Here is a 17,501-nt window from a genome sequence, read left to right as displayed (position 1 = left end):
CCATGGTCTGTATCAAACCTGGGTTTTAATCAGACAGTGATTTTGAACATGATATCAGAACTAGTTCAGTGTTAAAGTCCAGCTTATTTTATTTCAAGCAGTCCGTGAAGGTGAAACCGTATTACTTAAATTACATTTTTTCTTACAACAGAGTTTTCGGGCAGTTTACAAAAAAAAAAGTCTTTACAATTATCACTTTTAAGTCCTAAATATACGAGAAAAAAAGTCATAAATTAAGATCGTTTTGAGAAGCTTGATTTCTGGATAGGTTTTAAAAACAGAGAAATTCTGAACCTTTTGGCGACTTAAAACCAAATTACTGTTACTGTACCGGGTTTTCCGTGGCTCGGTGTCAGTAAAGCCAAGTTTCATATGTAAAATAAGGAGCTCAGAGACAAATTTGGGTGAAGAGGACCACTTTATTCTGCCATCATTATTCACATACCCAGAGGTCCATTTGTGACCTTACGTCATGGGACTGTCATGCGCACAAGAAACACCAAAGGGGAATGAAAATTGTGTTACATTCGTCCCTTCCTCTGAATGAAATGTCTCGTTTCAATCCGAAAACAACTAAGAGGAGTGAAAATAGTCTGTTATATTAGCAACAGAACGTTGCTAATGCTGAAAACTGCTCCTCCTCAGACGGAAGCGTAGCACAGACTTAGACATCTTGTCTTTGGTGGAGGAAGAAAGGATTGAAGTGGACAGCTGCAGGGATACTGATGGCTTCATCTGGCTGCAGAGATCCTGCAAACCACCCATCAATAAATAAAACATGAATTAATCGTAAAATCAAACAAGTGAGCTTCCAGATATTTGTAACGTTATCAATAAACATTCAGCTCACCTGTTCAATTGAGTTTAGTCGGTCTGCTCTGCTGCTGCGCGGCGTTCACTTGCTGCTGCACTGTATGCTCACTTCAAATTTTAATTTTGTAAATTCACAAGAAAAAATGTGTAAAATTACATTTTAAATCTTGTAATATTACTCCTTTTTTTGGTGGCCTTAAAATGTTCTCTTACCCCCACCAAAGAAAAATAAATACACAACGTATTTGTAAAAATGACATGTCTGATTGCTCAATGGCCACACAGGGCAAGTCGGGAAAATGAAAAAAGATAAAAAATACTATAATCCACTCCCATCTACTATTCTTTGGAATAACAATCAATTGGAAGCAACTGATTGTTAATGTCCAATGCTTGAATTATTGAAGATACACAAACATGCTTGTAAACGTCCACTGTAAACTCCTTCTCTGAAATCTTTTACAACGGGGAAAATAAGTATTGAACACGTCAACATTTCTCTCAAAAAACACATTTCTAATCGAGCTATTGACACGAAATTTTCACCAGATGTCGGCATCAACCCAAGTAATGCACACATAGAAAGAAATCCAAACATTTATGTCCATAAATGAAGTTATGTTTAATAAAGTGAAATGGCACAGGGAATAAGTATTGAACACATGAAGAAAGGAGGGGTAAAAAGGTCTGGCAAGCCAAGAAAGCAGCTGGAGTTTGTCAGTATTCAGAAGGTTAACCTGCCCCCTATTAGTGCAAAGTAATATCAGCTGGTATAGTCCTGATTGATGCCTTTTAAAAAGGTTTCTCACCAGCAAGGTGTTGGACAAGAAGCATTGCATGATGGGTAAAAGCAAATAGCTGTCCAAAGACCTACGCAACCTTATTGTTGCAAAACACACTGAAGGCATTGGTTACAGGCGCATTTCTAAACTTCTGAAAGTTCCAGTGAGTACCATTGGGGCCATCATCCGGAAGTGGAAAGAACACGGCATTACCATAAACCTGCCACGGCCAGGTGCTCCTCGCAAGATTTCAGACAGAGGAGTCAGAACAATCATCAGAAGGGTTCTCCAACAGCCCAGGACCACTCGTGGAGAGCTTCAGAAAGACCTGGAATCAGCAGGTACCGTTGTTTCAAAGAAAACAATAAGTAATGCACTCAACCGCCATGGCCTCCATGCACGCACACCACGCAAGACTCCATTTTTGAAGAAGAAGCATGTTGCTTGTTTGGAGTTTGCGACACAACATTTGGATAAACCCATGACATTCTGGGAGAAGATACTCTGGTCAGATGAGACCAAAATTGAACTCTTCGGATGTCATAAGACACAACATGTTTGGAGGAAAAATGGTACCGCACATCATCACCAAAACACCATACCAACAGTCAAGTTTGGAGGTGGGAGCATCATGGCGTGGGGCTGTTTTTCAGCATGTGGTACTGGTAGACTACATATCATTGAAGGAATAATGACTGGAGAAAAGTATCGACACATTCTTGATCAGAATCTGCTGTCATCTGCCAGGCTGCTGAAGATGAAAAGAGGGTGGATCTTTCAGCAAGACAACGATCCCAAGCACACAGCCAAGGTAACACTCAACTGGTTGAAGAAAAAGAAAATAAAGCTGCTAGAATGGCCCAGTCAATCACCAGACTTGAATCCAATTGAAAATCTTTGGTAAGAACTGAAGATCCGGGTTCACAGAAGAGACCCCCGGACCCTTGAAGATTTGAAGGCAGTTTGTGTGGATGAATGGGCCAAAATCACACCTGAGCAATGTATTCGACTGGTTTCTCCATACAGGAGGAGTCTTGAGGCTGTAATCACCAACAAAGGTTTTTGCACTAAGTATTAAATAAATTTCAGTAAGCGTTTTCAATACTTATTCCCTGTGCCATTTCACTTTATTACACATAACTTCGTTTATGGATATAAATGTTTGGATTTCTTTCTATGTGTGCATTACTTGGGTTGATGCCGACATCTGGTGAAGATTTCATGTCAATAGCTCGATTAGAAATATTGTAGCGACCTGGGGGTTAGCCCCGCCTTCAGCCCCTAAGGCTCATGGGAAGTGGGGAGCTTAGGTGAAACCTTGAGTCAGAGGGCTGGAAGCTGAAGTGACCCTCCATTATGTTTGGCTGTTTGTGTGTGTTGGCATAAACGGGCTTGTTGCTCAAAAGGAATTATTGCCTGGCTATTGTTAATTCCTGCTTGAGACTGTCCGGGGTCGTGCGGTGTATGGGGCACGGACAGCTCTCCCTTGAAGCATCTTTATGAGCAGTTGGCTTTTGCTTCCCCGCTTAAGTGACGGTCCGGCTGGATCGTTACAATATGTTTTTTGAGAGAAATGTTGACGTGTTCAATACTTATTTTCCCTGCTTTATGTTTGAACTTGTCCGGTAATTTAGACATGATTTAGACTTGAAACAGGCGGAAATGAGCAAACTTTATTATAACCTGGCACTATACATCTTTTCATGTTTCACATGATTAATATTCTTCAGTGCATTGTGCCTTGTTTTTAATAAGACAACCTGATGGTGCAGTGGTTAGTGCTGTTGCCCAGCAAGAAGGCCCCTCGGTTCCAGTCCCGCCTGGGGGACCTGAAACAGAAAAGGGGGACCTTTCTGTGTGGAGATTCTCCCCGTGCATGCGTGGGATTTCTCTGGCGACTCCGGCTTCCTCCCACCGTCCAGAAACATGCTTCATAGGTTAATTGGTTACTCTAAAGTGTCCCTAAGAGTGGATGTGAGTGTATATGGGTGTGTGATTTGTGGCCCTGGGACAGACTGGCGACCTGTCCAGGATGTCCCTTGCCTTCACCCACAAGTGGCTGGGATAGGCTCCAGCAGCACCGGGACCCCGAAAGGAAAAAAAAAAGGGTTTAGACGATATGAATGAACCATTAAACTTACAGCTGTGTCAGGAAAATTTGGATAGATAAAAATATATACATTTTCTTAAAAAGAATAGATTTTACTCTACTGAACTGATATAAGGCTGTAAACTCCCTAACATGTATGTTGTGCAGGGTTATGAGTGTGTTTGTGTGATACAGCTAGGTACATTTGCAGTTCATCCTTCTAAGTTTTGACAAACAATATAAGTATGTCACAGTAGGAAATTTTGGATTCGCCAAAGACTCTGGGATCAGATTTAATGGGAATTTCAGCTCAATGTTTTTCCCTCCTTGAGGTGGCTTCACCTGTCGGTCATCATTCCTTTCCTCACAAGGTTATTTTTATCGTATTATGCTAAAAAAAAAGCATTTCATTCACACATTGTTTTTATGAGTCACCAAAAGCAAAAGAAAAAAAAAAGCTTTTCATAATATAAAAGCACTGCAGAAATATGATAAAAAACTCTATCAAGAGTTTCAAACTAAACTGCAGAAGACGCACACAGTGGGACAGGGGGCGGGGGGTCATTGTGGAAGAACAAATAGCAGCTGTGCAGCGCTAACTATTTGTAGAGAGCTTGGGAGAGTAATGGCTGAGGAGATAAATGACCTGTGGTGGCACAATTCCTGCAGAGAGGATGGAGGAGTCCGGCTGAATGAGCTTCTCAGGGTCTCCACAGTGTCATGCAGGGAATAGAGGATGTTTTGTTGCTAAGAACAGAATGGTGCATGCTTCTTAAATCACTTATAAATACCAAGACAAATGTAAAAAACAAAAAAAGGAGAAAACAGAAGGAGACACAAATATAAAGGAATGAAAAAGCTCATTTGCCCTGGCCTGGTTTAACATTGGACATAAAAAGACAGCAGCTTTGAGTAGTTTGGCTGTCATTTAAACAAACAGCAGTAGACATGATTGTAGTTGACTTACCCATGGGTGTTCCAACTCCATAGGCTTTGGAGTCAATGAGGCCTCCTATCTGTGTGAGGTTGCAGTTGCGTTGTGTTACAAACTCAATGGTTGTAGACTCCGTGAGGAAAGCGTAGTCAGAGGTAAGCACGCGGTGAATGCCGTCCTCCACGCTCCCCACCATCACAGAGTGCCTCCGACTGCTCATGAACTCCCACATCTTATCATATGTAGAGATTTTAGTTTTCTGCCAGGAGACACAAAAGGCCATGTGAGCAGAAACCTTTTGCAAAACTACTGTAAAAAAAAAACCACAGGATGATTACTTCTTTGTAATTTAGTTCAGTTTATTCATCAAAAAAAAAAAAAAGAAAAAACATCCATCCATCGTCTGAACTCTTTGGGGTTTATGGGGCTGCTGGAGCCAACCTGTCTGATGTTGGGCAAAGGCGGGGCACACCCTGCAGATCACCAGTCTGTCACAGGGCATAAATGACCTATTAGGCACATTTAGCGAGACAAAAGAGTCATAGATACGTCCATCAGTTGGTTTCGGCTTTATTAACTGAATACACAGTAACTCCAGAACGTGTTTGTAAAATGCTATACGCTAACCACGTTATCTATGTTAACAACATTGGCGTATTCACAATACCTTTAAATTCCAACCTTTATGCAAGACGTAAAAAAAGACTGTTACAACTAACAAACCTTACTGTAACTTGGCCAAGTCCCAACCTTATCAGCAACGGGGGCAAAAAAAGGTCAGACACCACTACATGTTAGCCACGCTACCGGTTTCACGATAATACTAAACTAAACATTTTAACAGAAACTGTGTATCAAGGAAAATAGATTTAACATCAGTGAGGACAACCAGAATGAATCCTGAAATATATTCAATACTGAGTGAATACCTCCTTATGGGGATTATAAGGTTTCTATTATAGTCTAGTCTAGTCTAGTCTAGTCTATTCTACTTTCTTTAACTCTTCCAACAGATTTTTCATTTTTTTTCTGTTTGTCTCTTCCTTTCGTATTAGTCTCTAAAGGCTTACTGCAGATGGTTGTCCTTAAGTGGTTCTGCTGTAAGTTTCTTTCTTTCAAATCTAACATTTGAAGGAAGTTTGTTCTCTCTACTGCTCAGCACAAAAGCACTAAACAGCTGTCCATATTTTAAATACCGTTTGGATTTATCACAATAATCTGGACTCAACATCATTTTCCCATCTGTAATAAATGAGGCTCGGCTCTGACGGGTCATATCCTGTGAGCTGAAACTGAACTGAATCCATTTAAACGGGCCTGTTCTGAAACATTCCCTGTTTTGGATCACAACCTGTGTTGATTTATAAATGGTTGTAAAACATTACCTTTTTGGATCGTAATAGGTAACAAACTATACCAGTTTCCATAGGAACAGAGGTCTTTGGGCATTAGGTGGGCAATAAAACAAAAAACAAAACAAAAAAAAACAGATGTGGATGAGGCTTAAGTGAGGACAAAAATGATTCAGAACTTGTATCGTCTCTGCTCTCCAAAGGTAGATGTGTCAACAGTGCTGACTGCCGCTTTGTGCCTCGCCCGACATTTGTACTCATTGAGAAAAAAACCTGGAGCTTTTTCCTCTCCAGGGCAGCCCATTCGAAGGCATTTTTGAAACCATTTGAAACCTAATTAAGTCACATATTCAAGGTCCTGGCCGCCATTATTGCATGTAATGACTTTTTGTGGCTGGTCGATATTTTAGATCAACTGGGCGATTTGTGAAGTGCCCATCAGAATCTTTTGGAGTCACCCTTGAAAAATCAGCCTAATGACCCTGCAAGCTTTGGAATGCTGATAAAGCAGCAGTGGTGGCTGGAAATACACAACCAGCAGGATAACCAAGCTGCTCATGAGCTGCTGGCCAAGGGCGCTCCCACGGTTCCCATAAAAGGTTTTCAGAATTATGGAAGACAAATCAAAATAAGAAAACAGGTCATGATCCATTCTCAGAAAATAAAAATATGAAATGTTTAAGTACAAGACATATAAAATAATGATGACACATTGTTAAATTGACAAACCCTTTTCATGTGTCACTCAGGTAAAAGGACCAGACCGAAACGGTCAAATATGAGCAAATTTAGGTGTGATTAGCAGGTCGGTAGACCCAACAGGGCTTAAAACTGCCAGAGTTTGTGATAGACCCAGGAGTGGCGCCCCGACAGTGACAGACCAGAACCTAAGGATCTCGTCCCTCAGAAATGGTTGGGCACTGGGGTGGATTAACTTTTCAACTTGTAGACCACAAAGGGTTCTAAAGTTTTACAGACCAGGACCAGATGCTGGAGTGTTTTGGTAATCCACCTCATAAGAGAAATAACATGGAACATGGAAACAGAAAATCTTGGAGTTTTTATTTCAAAACTTATGGTTTTCATTCTCATTTTTGTAAAAAGTGCACCAATGGGTTCATGTACCTCAGGAAAAAACTCAAATTAGACAAATGCTGCATTCATGTGGGATGAATGATCGAAAAAATGACATTCCGACTCGGAAAACACACATGAACGTCAGAAAAACAACAAATCTTCCAACACAACATTAGGTTAATTAGGTTTTTTTTCCTTTTCTTCCCTGTATATTTTGTTTCTTGTGTTTATTTTGATCTCTTATCTTATTTCTGTGGTGCTGCTACTACAACCAAATTTCCCTTCGGGGATTAATAAAGTTGATCTTGAATCTTGAACTTTCTGCACTTAAACAAAGCGTCATCTATGGGGAGACACCAGAACTACAGGGAAAATAAAACATTAAAATGGATTAACAATATAATTTATTCCAGTTTGGTGGGCCAGATTAGATAGTTTAACAGGCCCATGGGCCATAGTTTACCCACTTATGATTTAGCACACACAGCTACAGGCCTGTTTACCAGATGTGAGGGGTCCTAGAGTTTCCAGACAAACCGTGTCCACAGGTTTGACTTGAATACCAGCTGTGCCACAAAAAAAAACAAGGAATAAGTAAAATCATAAGTAATAAATTATACGGGCAACTCCATAAAGCAAACATTAACCCTGCATTGTGGCCCTAGTGGAGGCTAGGTTTGGACAAACCATTAAAGGTTTTAGGGTTAGCTGGACAAGACATTATCAGGAGTTATGGTAAAGACACGATTAAGCCGTGTTCACAACCACATTAATCTGCTCACTGGGAGCTATCAAATTACTGCAGTTGTCACATCAAATGCGTTTGGATAATGGATCAGTATCTTTATTATCATCAGGGCTTCAACCTGAACCTCAGCCGCCTCTCCAAAATTAACACACCACAAAGATCTAAGCTGCTACAGCTGAGATTCTGCTCTGTGAAACCAAATCTGTGAGGATGTCATCTCATCTGAAGTAAATTCTTCCCAGAAATTCTTTAGCTTGGCAGAAAACACTGGTAGAAATTCCAGTCAGACTTTTTTTAATGATTACCTTTAAACAGTACTGTCATCCTTGGTTGCCTCAATTAAGTTTATTTAGCTCAAACAGAAATGGATAATGTATCTAACAGATGTCATTTGATCTTTGACCTTAAATTCATTCGTTCATCTTCTAATCCGTTTGTTCCCTTTTGGGGTCACGGGGCTGCTGGAGCCTATCCTCGCCACTTGTGGGTAAAGGCAGCGGACATCCTAGACAGGTCTGGCCAGTCTGTCCCAGGGCCACAAATCACACACCCATACACACTCACATTCACACCTAGGGACACTTTAGAGTAACCAATTAACCTGAGAAGCATGTTTCTGGACGGTGGGAGGAAGCCAGGTTCGCCAGAGAAAACCCACGCATGCACGGGGGAGAAAATCCAAACTCCACACAGAAAGGTCCCCCAGTTCTGTTTCAGGTACTCCAGCCGGGACTTAAACCGGGGGCCTTTTTGCTGTGAGGCAAGAGCGCTAACCACTGCACCACCATCCTTAAATGTCCCTGAAATTCTTTTTCCATGCCAAAGATTGTTTTTTCTTGTCTCCATTTTAGTCAACTCATATGTTTTTATCTGTTTTTCTCCTACACTTCTTACCAGATTTAAGAAACAACTCCATCCTCCCTTTCCATTTGTCCGTGTGTTTGCTGTTCACCATGTCACCAAACAGCTTAATGACATTTGTAAACCTCAAACAGGTAGACAAATTGACTTCTTTATTGCTATTCAAATTCTCCTTGTAGGGGTGACCACTGTGAAGCCTTCTCACTCTCACCATCCACCATCTTCCTCTCCATCCATGAACCTCCTCTTTGGTCTTCCTCTCTTACCTGGTAGCTCCAACCTCAGCATCTTTTTACCATCTTCATCACTGTTCCTCCACTGATTGATCTCCAGAACATCTTCCATGATCTGTTCCTCTGATGGATTCATTCCTGATCCATCCTGGTCTCTCCCAAAGAGAACCTCAGCATCTTCATCTCTGCTGCCTCATGTCTCTGCAGCAGAGTCTCTAAACCATCAACATGGCTGCTCTCATCACAGACACTCTTTAGTCACTCCTGAAACATTCCTCCACTCATTTTAACTGGTTTGCAGACATCCTCAAAGCATCCGTGATTCTCTTTCTCTGCATGAAACCAGACTTTTGTTCTCTTCTGACCTCAGTCTTGCTTCCGCTCCTCTTTCCAATAACTTCATTGAGTCTCATCAGTTTTATAACTATGTATAGGTCTGGATTCTCCTTCAAAATGGGAACATTTCTCCTCCATTCCTCAGACATCCCTTCACTTTCCAAGATAAACAGCCCAGTCAGATACTCTACTGCACCTCCCTCAAACTCTTCTATACTTCCACTTTTCTCTTTTCTGGAAAAATGTCATTTTTATTCTTTAAGCAAAGTCCACCACTATCTTTCAAATCAAAATGCCTCAAATACAAGATTCTGTTTTTGACTTTGAAAAATGTTATGTACCGTATATTTGGACACGTGTGTAAAATGCAGAACTGAATGAGAGACTGACAGTAAAAGTGGCTTTGATTTTCACGATTAATGCACTCTAAGGGTGAGATATTTTGTTCATAGGAATGATCCACTATCTAATTGCTTTTCTTCTTTTAAGTGTTTTCAATGAACTACTTGGACTAATGTGATGAACTACTACTATCTGATGGAAAGCAGTGAAAAACATAGCTGGGACATACCTTAAAGAAGGACATGGTGGAGCCGTCTTCAACTACCCCGTACTCGACCTTTGTCTGTTTGGCCAGATCATCGGCTGAGTCAATGGGGGACTCCATTCTCTCCACAGTGAGGAAGGCTGCCAGGTTTGCCGTGTAGGACGAGATGATAATGAGTGTGAAAAACCACCAGATTCCTCCTACAATTCTGGTGGAAAGGGCTTTTGGCATTAGCTCAGATCCTGAATGAGAGGAGCAGAGGAGGTGGTAAGGTAGGCTACAGGATGGAGCTGGAGAGGGAGTAAGCAGCACCTGAATTACATCTGTGGATCAGTCTTAGTGGACAGAGTGGACTGCATAACAAGGACAGACACTAACCCTACCATTTATTTGTAAAATGTGTGAAAATGTATTATTTTGGTAAAGACTTTTTATTTAGCTCACAGTTTAATTAAAAGCTAAAACGACACAGAAGGAAAATGGAAACCATCCCAATCAATCACAGCAGTTTCCCTGGTTGAGTTACAGAGTTGTAGCTTCATAGACATGTGAAGCTGTGCTTACGTTTACTGTTTTGGATCTGAGCACCTCCTTTTACACAAGATCTTTTGTAGATTTGCAAAAATATTAAAATGACCTTTTTTTTTGTGAGACACATTTTTTTAATTTTAGCTTGACCCACAAGTGTTGGAAGTTAAGATCATCCGTACACTTCTGAAAATAACTTCAAGCCTTTCTAGAGTCACTATAGAAAAATCAAAATCTTCAAAACGTCTACTAAAAAGTGACATCCATAAAATAATTTTTTGAAACTTTTTATCATCAAAGGACTAGAAAGTCTGGAAACACTACTAAACCTGACTTGGCTTGTGTTCTCAGTGATGGGTTGGCAGGCCAGAAGATGTTTGCAGTAGATTCACTCTAAACATGTACAACAACATGTGCATCTGCTCCAACCCTTGTTTTGATTTGATTCAAAAAATAATGATGGATTCCCAAGTGAGGGGCTTCTGTGTTTTTTGCGTGACCTGATCCAACTGTACCACTGTTTGACTGGGTGAGGGGTCTGAAGATTTTGATTGGTTACTATGTTCCTTTTTCTGGTTTAACAATCAAAATCCTAAAAGGCAAACATCAAACTTCACAGTAGAGTCCGACTTTGGAGCTGGCCATGGTGCTGATGCGATGTGATTTCTGCTCAGTGCTCTGAATGTCAAAATAAAGAAATTCAATGAAGTGCGGTTTTACGTTTTCTTTGCATGGTTTATTTGTACTTCTTTCCTAGTTTTGACGTGGTTTCTTTGTGATATATCTGTCAAAATTTAATGAAAGGACCACAACTTTTCTCACTTTTTCCCACCTACATTTATACACGAATGCACAATTTTCATCCATGAACAATGCACAAATTGTACATAGCAGCAGTGTGACATGGCCTTTAAGGACTGCAGCTGCCTGTTTGTCTGCTCCAGCACTCCTGGACCTTTTTCATTTTAAGGTATTTTGACTGCTGTTGTCTAGCAGCCTTCTTGAACTTCTGGAGTGGTGGAACAAAATCATACTTTGGAGATGCGGTGTGCTCAATTTTCAGGAAAAAATGAAAAACTAGAATGCAATGAAAATGCAATTTAGAAAGAACCTGGTCGGTCTCTTAATTCTGAAGGATTCAAATGCAAATATTTTTGATCATCCGAAAACTGGTTCTTCTGTTGCTCACAGATGCAAGGAAACTGATGTACCTCCCTCTGAAAAGCCTCGCCTTTCTAAATGGTTGCTAATATTTGACTGAATAGAACTGCTGTTGTATAAAAGGAACATTCATTAAAGATGAAACTGTCTTAGCATTAAAATGACACAAATGAAAAGAAACTGAAGATAAATATTTATACCCAACAAAAATAAACAAATTACCTTTAACTTACTCTCAAAACAACTTGTCATTCCATCTCATCTTTCACAGTTCAGCAAAATCTTAGAAATTGATTTCGTTTGTCTTCCTCAAAACTACCATAGACTTTTTATAAACAGAATAAAGTGGTGTCATCAACAAAATATACAACCACATAGTGATGTGGGCATGTTTGTATCCATTCATGGTCAGTCTGAAATGTTTACCCCAGTAACATTTTTATTTAAGCAAACGTTGTTTTATTGATGAATCGGTTTTATTTTTTTGAGGACGTCAGTTTACGGACTCTTGTGTCTTTTTGGTCACGTATTGATCTTACTTTGAAAATGTCATTCATAAGATTACCCATCTTCCATCTTTCACTTGTCATTTTCACTAATTAACCTGTCAGGTATGTTACGTTTCGCAAACTTGTGTTATGTCCACATTATGTCATTATGACTGAGTTCTAGAGGAATGTGAAAAAAAAAAAAATCTCTAAAACTGACAGATTGGAGAACAACTGTCCCAGATTTGAAAGCAGACCAGTCTGTCCACTGAAAGACCCACAAGAAGAACAAACACAATAGAAAACACTTGTTTTGGTCCAAAACAAGTGTAATTGGTCCACAATTGACAGTGTTCATGTCAAATCCTCTCCTGAAAGTGAAGTGAAGCAGATCCTGGTTGGGGCTGACTGTCATGTACCCAAGGCAACGTCGTTACCACAGAGCACATCCCACAGTTTTCGGGGGGGGGGCAGAGACGGCAAACTGTTATGCAAGGGGGCCTTCTACACATCAAAGCCCAGCTGGACCCCCCAACCCTCCCCCTTTAGGCATCAGCCATGTCTTCTCAACTGGCGGCCCTCAATTTTTTCTGCCTTTTCATAAAGCATTTCTGTTAGATGAGTTCTATAGTTCGAGCACCGTATTCACACAGATTTACATTTTTTATTTGTCTGTAGAGTCAAACCACACATTTTTACTTTTTATTGGTAGTTTTCTTCTTAATTAATGCATTTAGCACGCCAAAGAAACTCAACCCTGTAAATATCGAGCGTGAATAATCATAGAAATAGGTCATGTAACTAAACCAGCTAACAGGTCAGAGAACTCGACCATATCAAGGTCTGTGATATTCAAAGGGTTAGGGTTTTCATTTAAGAAATTAGCGTCATATTTTATACAAATCTGTCAAAATTACTAGTTATTTGGACTGAACTAGCTAAACTGATGTGATGTCTGTGATGACATGTTGTTTTGACCCAACAGCTGGGGAACAGTGAGCTGCAGACAGAGCTCATGATACTGTTTAACCCCCCGAATCCAAACCCTTAATGCTGAGTGTCAAGCAGGGGGGTATTGGGTCTCATATTTAGCCTCTTTGATATGATTCGGCCTGGATTTGAACTCACAACCTTCCAGTCTGAGGGCGGACACTCAACACAAAGCTGCTGAGCTGGACTGAAGCCTGACCCTCAGAAGGTGGAGTAGCCCTGCTGCTGACAGAATGGGAACTCTTGTGTTCTGTATGACTGTATACAGTAGCTGCTAAGGTCTGCATGCTTCGTGGTGTAAGGAGCACTGAGGAACATGCTTTCTTCTGTGTCTGTCATGGTCTTTTAGGAAGATCTTCTAATAGAATGAGGCCTCTTCCCAAAACATGCAGTATAAAGAGCAAAGGCTGTTGGCTCGTCCTGTAGTTGAGGACTGGTCCACTGGAGGACTGGTCTAGTAAAAGGAACAAATCTGCAGGCTCAAATTCTATTTACTTTAAGCGTTTCAGACCTTTGGGACAGGAAGATGTGTGTGTGAATTGGGGGTGGGGCTTACCTGTTCGGGTAACTAGATAGGGGGAAGTGAGTGACAGGGAGACAGGATGCAAGCATGTGGATCTGTTACATTCTCGGTTGCGTTCTCAACTGTGCCTGGCATGCATCAAGGCCCCCGTGCACATCCACGGGCCAGTCAGTCAAGACGGTTGACACCCCCCAGCAAAAGAGTGGGACTTGTGCTAAAGAAAAAGGGACAGGCAGAGGCGTCTACCTTGCTGCATGAGAGCTCCAACTCCGAACCAGAAACTATTGAGCAGGGTGAAATTGTTTTCCACTACATCCGAGTCAGGGTTGCAAGGGTAGGGGTTATACCACTCGTAGGGACTGAACCTGTCACCATCAACAAAGAACACACACACACACACGCAAACAGACACACACACACACGCATAAAGATGTTTAGAGTTGCAGAAAAACATCCAACGGGATGGGGGCTCATTCTTCCTGGGGAGACAGAAACAAAGATCAGTACATGTATGTAAACTCTGCTTAGGACACAGTAAACAGCATAAAGTCTCAGTAAGTGTGCAGATATGTCTGTCTGTCTAAACCTGTCATTCAGTTCTAAAGACATCAGGAGTTAGGGTAGCGGTTCTGAATCAGGGCTGGCTTCTCATGTTGGTGTGTGCCTATCAAAGCCAAGTCCCTCTGTAATTTAATCGATGTTCTCTGAAAACGACTCCATTGTTGGCTAAGAAAAGAGCCTTTAATCCTTGTAATCTTGAAGGAGCATTAATATTCATCAGATCAAACGGTTCATTCCTGTCACGCCTACGCCGGCCCTGCTGCTCCGTCTCACTCAAAGCACTCCTGACGCAAAGAGATTTCTCATTTATTCATGTTAAATAAAAGTGACATTACATTAGCAAAGGTTGATTGGCCTACAATTACTTCTCCTGACCTGAATTAGTTTGTGCTGGGGTGGAGGGGGACTGTTCTTGTCTGAGCTCACGCTGTTTAACAGACACTTGGCTTTGACTAATCAAATTGTGATGCATAATGCAGTTTTGACTCATGAGGTTCTCTTTGCTGCCCTGCAGGTCAGGAGTCATAACCTGGAGCAGAAGGAACATCTGTATGAGGAGTGACAGCGATTTTACAAATTCCTCTACGTAGAACAGGACTGTGCTAAACACTGCAAAGCAGTGGCTTGCATGAAGATGAATTGATAAAATGAGAGCATCATAAATGTGTTCTGTTGTTGAGTCATGGTTTTCTGCTTTATAATATGGGCAGTGCTACTGTTCCTGTTCACCCTTATCACCACAGGAGGGTGAGCTAAAGGAGGCTGAAGATCCGCCTGCGATCTGTTTCAAAGAATCCTCTATATTACATCAAACTGTCTGTCCGCTCAGTCTGTCCCAGATTAGCTCACTGGTCAATGTGGGATGCCAAACTGTGTTTGTCTGAACTATGACCTTGCCACACATGCTCAGAAGCGTCTCCGCTCACTTCATAGCACTTTCTGAGGGTTCCTCAATTGGTGCTGTAACAGCCAGTTCAGCCGACTACAAGCAGACTGAGCACAGTCGGTTTGCCTGCTGCTGCTGTCGATGAGGTCTGGAGACACACTACGTCTTAGCGGGGCTCACAACAGCACTGCTGTGCCACTTTGTTGTCATTTTAACTGCCTTCTCTACCAAATGTTGGAGCACATGTAGAGCAATATTCAAGGTATCCAGTCGCACAGTTTAGAGCCAGATTCCAGGTCAAGGAAATAAAAACGGACATGGATCTATTTGTCTGCAAGTGGAAAATTTTGAATAGGAGCGAGGAAAGCCAGACTTTGTCCCGCCCATGGCAGTAGCCGCGTCATCAGCCTGAGGTTTTTCAAACATCCGGTTTCCATCTGCTCCTGACCCAACGCAATTTAAATAAAGAAATGTCCCTGAAATTGGTCTTTAGGTAATTGAATTCTGCAGATTAAAAACTGTTGCCTTGGTTTTAGTTTTGTTTTTGCTCAGCTGTAGTGTAAAGAAAATGCACAAACAATGGTTTCCTGTTTTTGACAATGTACTGTATGTAAGGAGATGTGGGACTTTCTAGACACTATTTCAACCATGCAGGTGCTGGCAGTTTTTCATTTTAACATGGAGGAATTCACGTTTATTTTTTTGACTTTTGGATACCAATGTGTTCTGGTTTCTTTCAAAGCTGCCGGCTCTCATTACCTGAATTTTTTTCAGCCTTTTAGAGGATTTCGTTCTTTTCAAACATCCAGAGATTTTAGTGTAGAGCTCACAGAACATCAGCATACAACTCAACTGTTCCTTCACCCTCCTCTTCTTCATCTTCATCATAACACTTTCTCCCCACCTTACTGCATTTATGAAAAACAGCAATAAATCCAAATATTTATATTGACTACTTTACTACTTTTCATGCAGTGTGTTCTCTCCTCAAATACACGCAATAAAAGAAATCAGGAAAAATCTAAGACTCCAAAAAAACAATGAAACACCAAAATTCATCAGAAACCTCCTTTCAGCACTTGAAGGTATAAAATGGCACCTTGCCATCTCCCTGTACAAACATAATTGTTGTTTTTATAGTAGAGCTGATTATGAAAAGATAAAACAAAATGAAAGTGACTGCGTGTATCTTTTCTGCATTATTTCATTACTTGAAGATAAAAAGGTAGTTTCTTCCTCACAAATGGGATGTTAAACTACAGCAAGCCTCCGCCCGGTATCAGTAGGTCATCTGGGAAACTTTGAGTGAGGTCAAAACAGAGATGGACACAGCCAGAACTAAAAACAAAAAGATTGAGAGAATTCACTCGCAGAAATAAGAAAGGCCTTATCTTGCTGCCGGGGAAGGGTCAACCTGGAAAAGCCACCATGATGATAGCATTATAAGGCCAATGTCACAGACATGAAACAACATCTTAGAAGGCGTCTGTCACCGAATGGGAAAGCTATGCCTTAAAGACTCACTCCAATGAAAATAGTGTTTTAACAGGTTTTTGTAGCATTTCCTCGTGATGGGGGACATGTATAAAAAAGAATTTCTGAGTGTTTCTTTATTCAAACTGCATTTGATCAGGAGCAGAGGGAAACCGAATGTTTGAAAAATCCTCCACTACATCCTCCATTTTCTTGTCTGAGCTGGAGTCAGGTTCTAAACGGCTGAATAGCTCTGATATTGCTTGCTGTTTTTTTTTTTTCTATGGTAATGCTACCTTTGGCTAGTGAGCCGCTTGTCGCTATCGAGAGTGTTAACAAAGGCATGCTGGGAAATTGGCGAAAGCTAATATTCCATGCCAACAGTCCCGTCCAAAAGCAAATTTCGAATGAGCTCCTGCTGCTGCAGAAAGCATGGAATTTTTGATTTTAGCTAAAAATGGCATCATCAGAATTAAAAGACCACTGTGAACGATTTTCCAATTGAAAAATATAGAGTTGGAGTGGGACTTTAACATGGTAGAAACACAGCAGTGCAGGTTTTATGCTAACTTCTCCTTCAGTGTTTTATCCACCATCACCATGTCTGCTGCTGGTATTTCACAGCACCGTGTAACAGCTTCCTTCAGCAGACTGTAAAAAAGGGTGCAGACACTCTACCATGCTGTTTTAGCTGAATACTGAGCCTGTTAGCCAGAGGAAGGATCCCAGCACAATCCTTCAGATGACACATCAAATCTGTGGTCCCGTCATTCAAGATCCTTTCAATAATGCAAAAGCTGTTTGTGTTTGGGTTTCATATGAGGACAGAATTCAGAAAACTGGTTCTCAGACTGGTGTCAATACCACCTCAGATGAATAGCAACAACACACAAACTGACACCCCCCACAAACACACACAAACACAATATAAACCGCCCCTCCACACACATTACGCACACACACAAATTTACAAAAATACACCGACACATACACACCTGGAAGTAGAAACACACACATATAAAACATACACACATGCAGACAGAAACAGAGTGACAGACATCCCCTCATAATCAAGGAAACACACGCACACACAGACACACTGACACAATCATAGGCAAA

General features: G+C 41.1%; 1 protein-coding gene across 5 annotated transcripts in view; it reads right to left on the bottom strand.

Annotated features, from left to right (window-relative positions):
• The window catches only part of grik2 (glutamate ionotropic receptor kainate type subunit 2), a 254,054-nt gene that overhangs the window by 32,632 nt on the left and 203,921 nt on the right, over positions 1-17,501 (bottom strand). For all 5 annotated transcript variants that reach the window (XR_002291930.2, XR_002291929.2, XM_020709977.2 and 2 more), the window contains 3 exons: positions 13,709-13,827; positions 9,797-10,014; positions 4,652-4,877 (listed from right to left, as the gene is read on the bottom strand). Coding sequence is in view for 3 of the 5 variants with exons in the window: in XM_020709977.2 (XP_020565636.1) it covers positions 4,652-4,877; positions 9,797-10,014; positions 13,709-13,827 (563 nt within the window). In the remaining 2 variants the exon portion in view is untranslated. The remainder of the gene's footprint in view (positions 1-4,651; positions 4,878-9,796; positions 10,015-13,708; positions 13,828-17,501) is intronic.

The sequence above is a fragment of the Oryzias latipes genome, chromosome 16, assembly GCF_002234675.1.
Source record: "Oryzias latipes chromosome 16, ASM223467v1".
NCBI lineage: Eukaryota > Metazoa > Chordata > Actinopteri > Beloniformes > Adrianichthyidae > Oryzias > Oryzias latipes.
The sequence above is the reverse complement of the archived record's forward strand: the minus strand, read 5'-3'. Positions and strand labels throughout refer to the sequence as shown.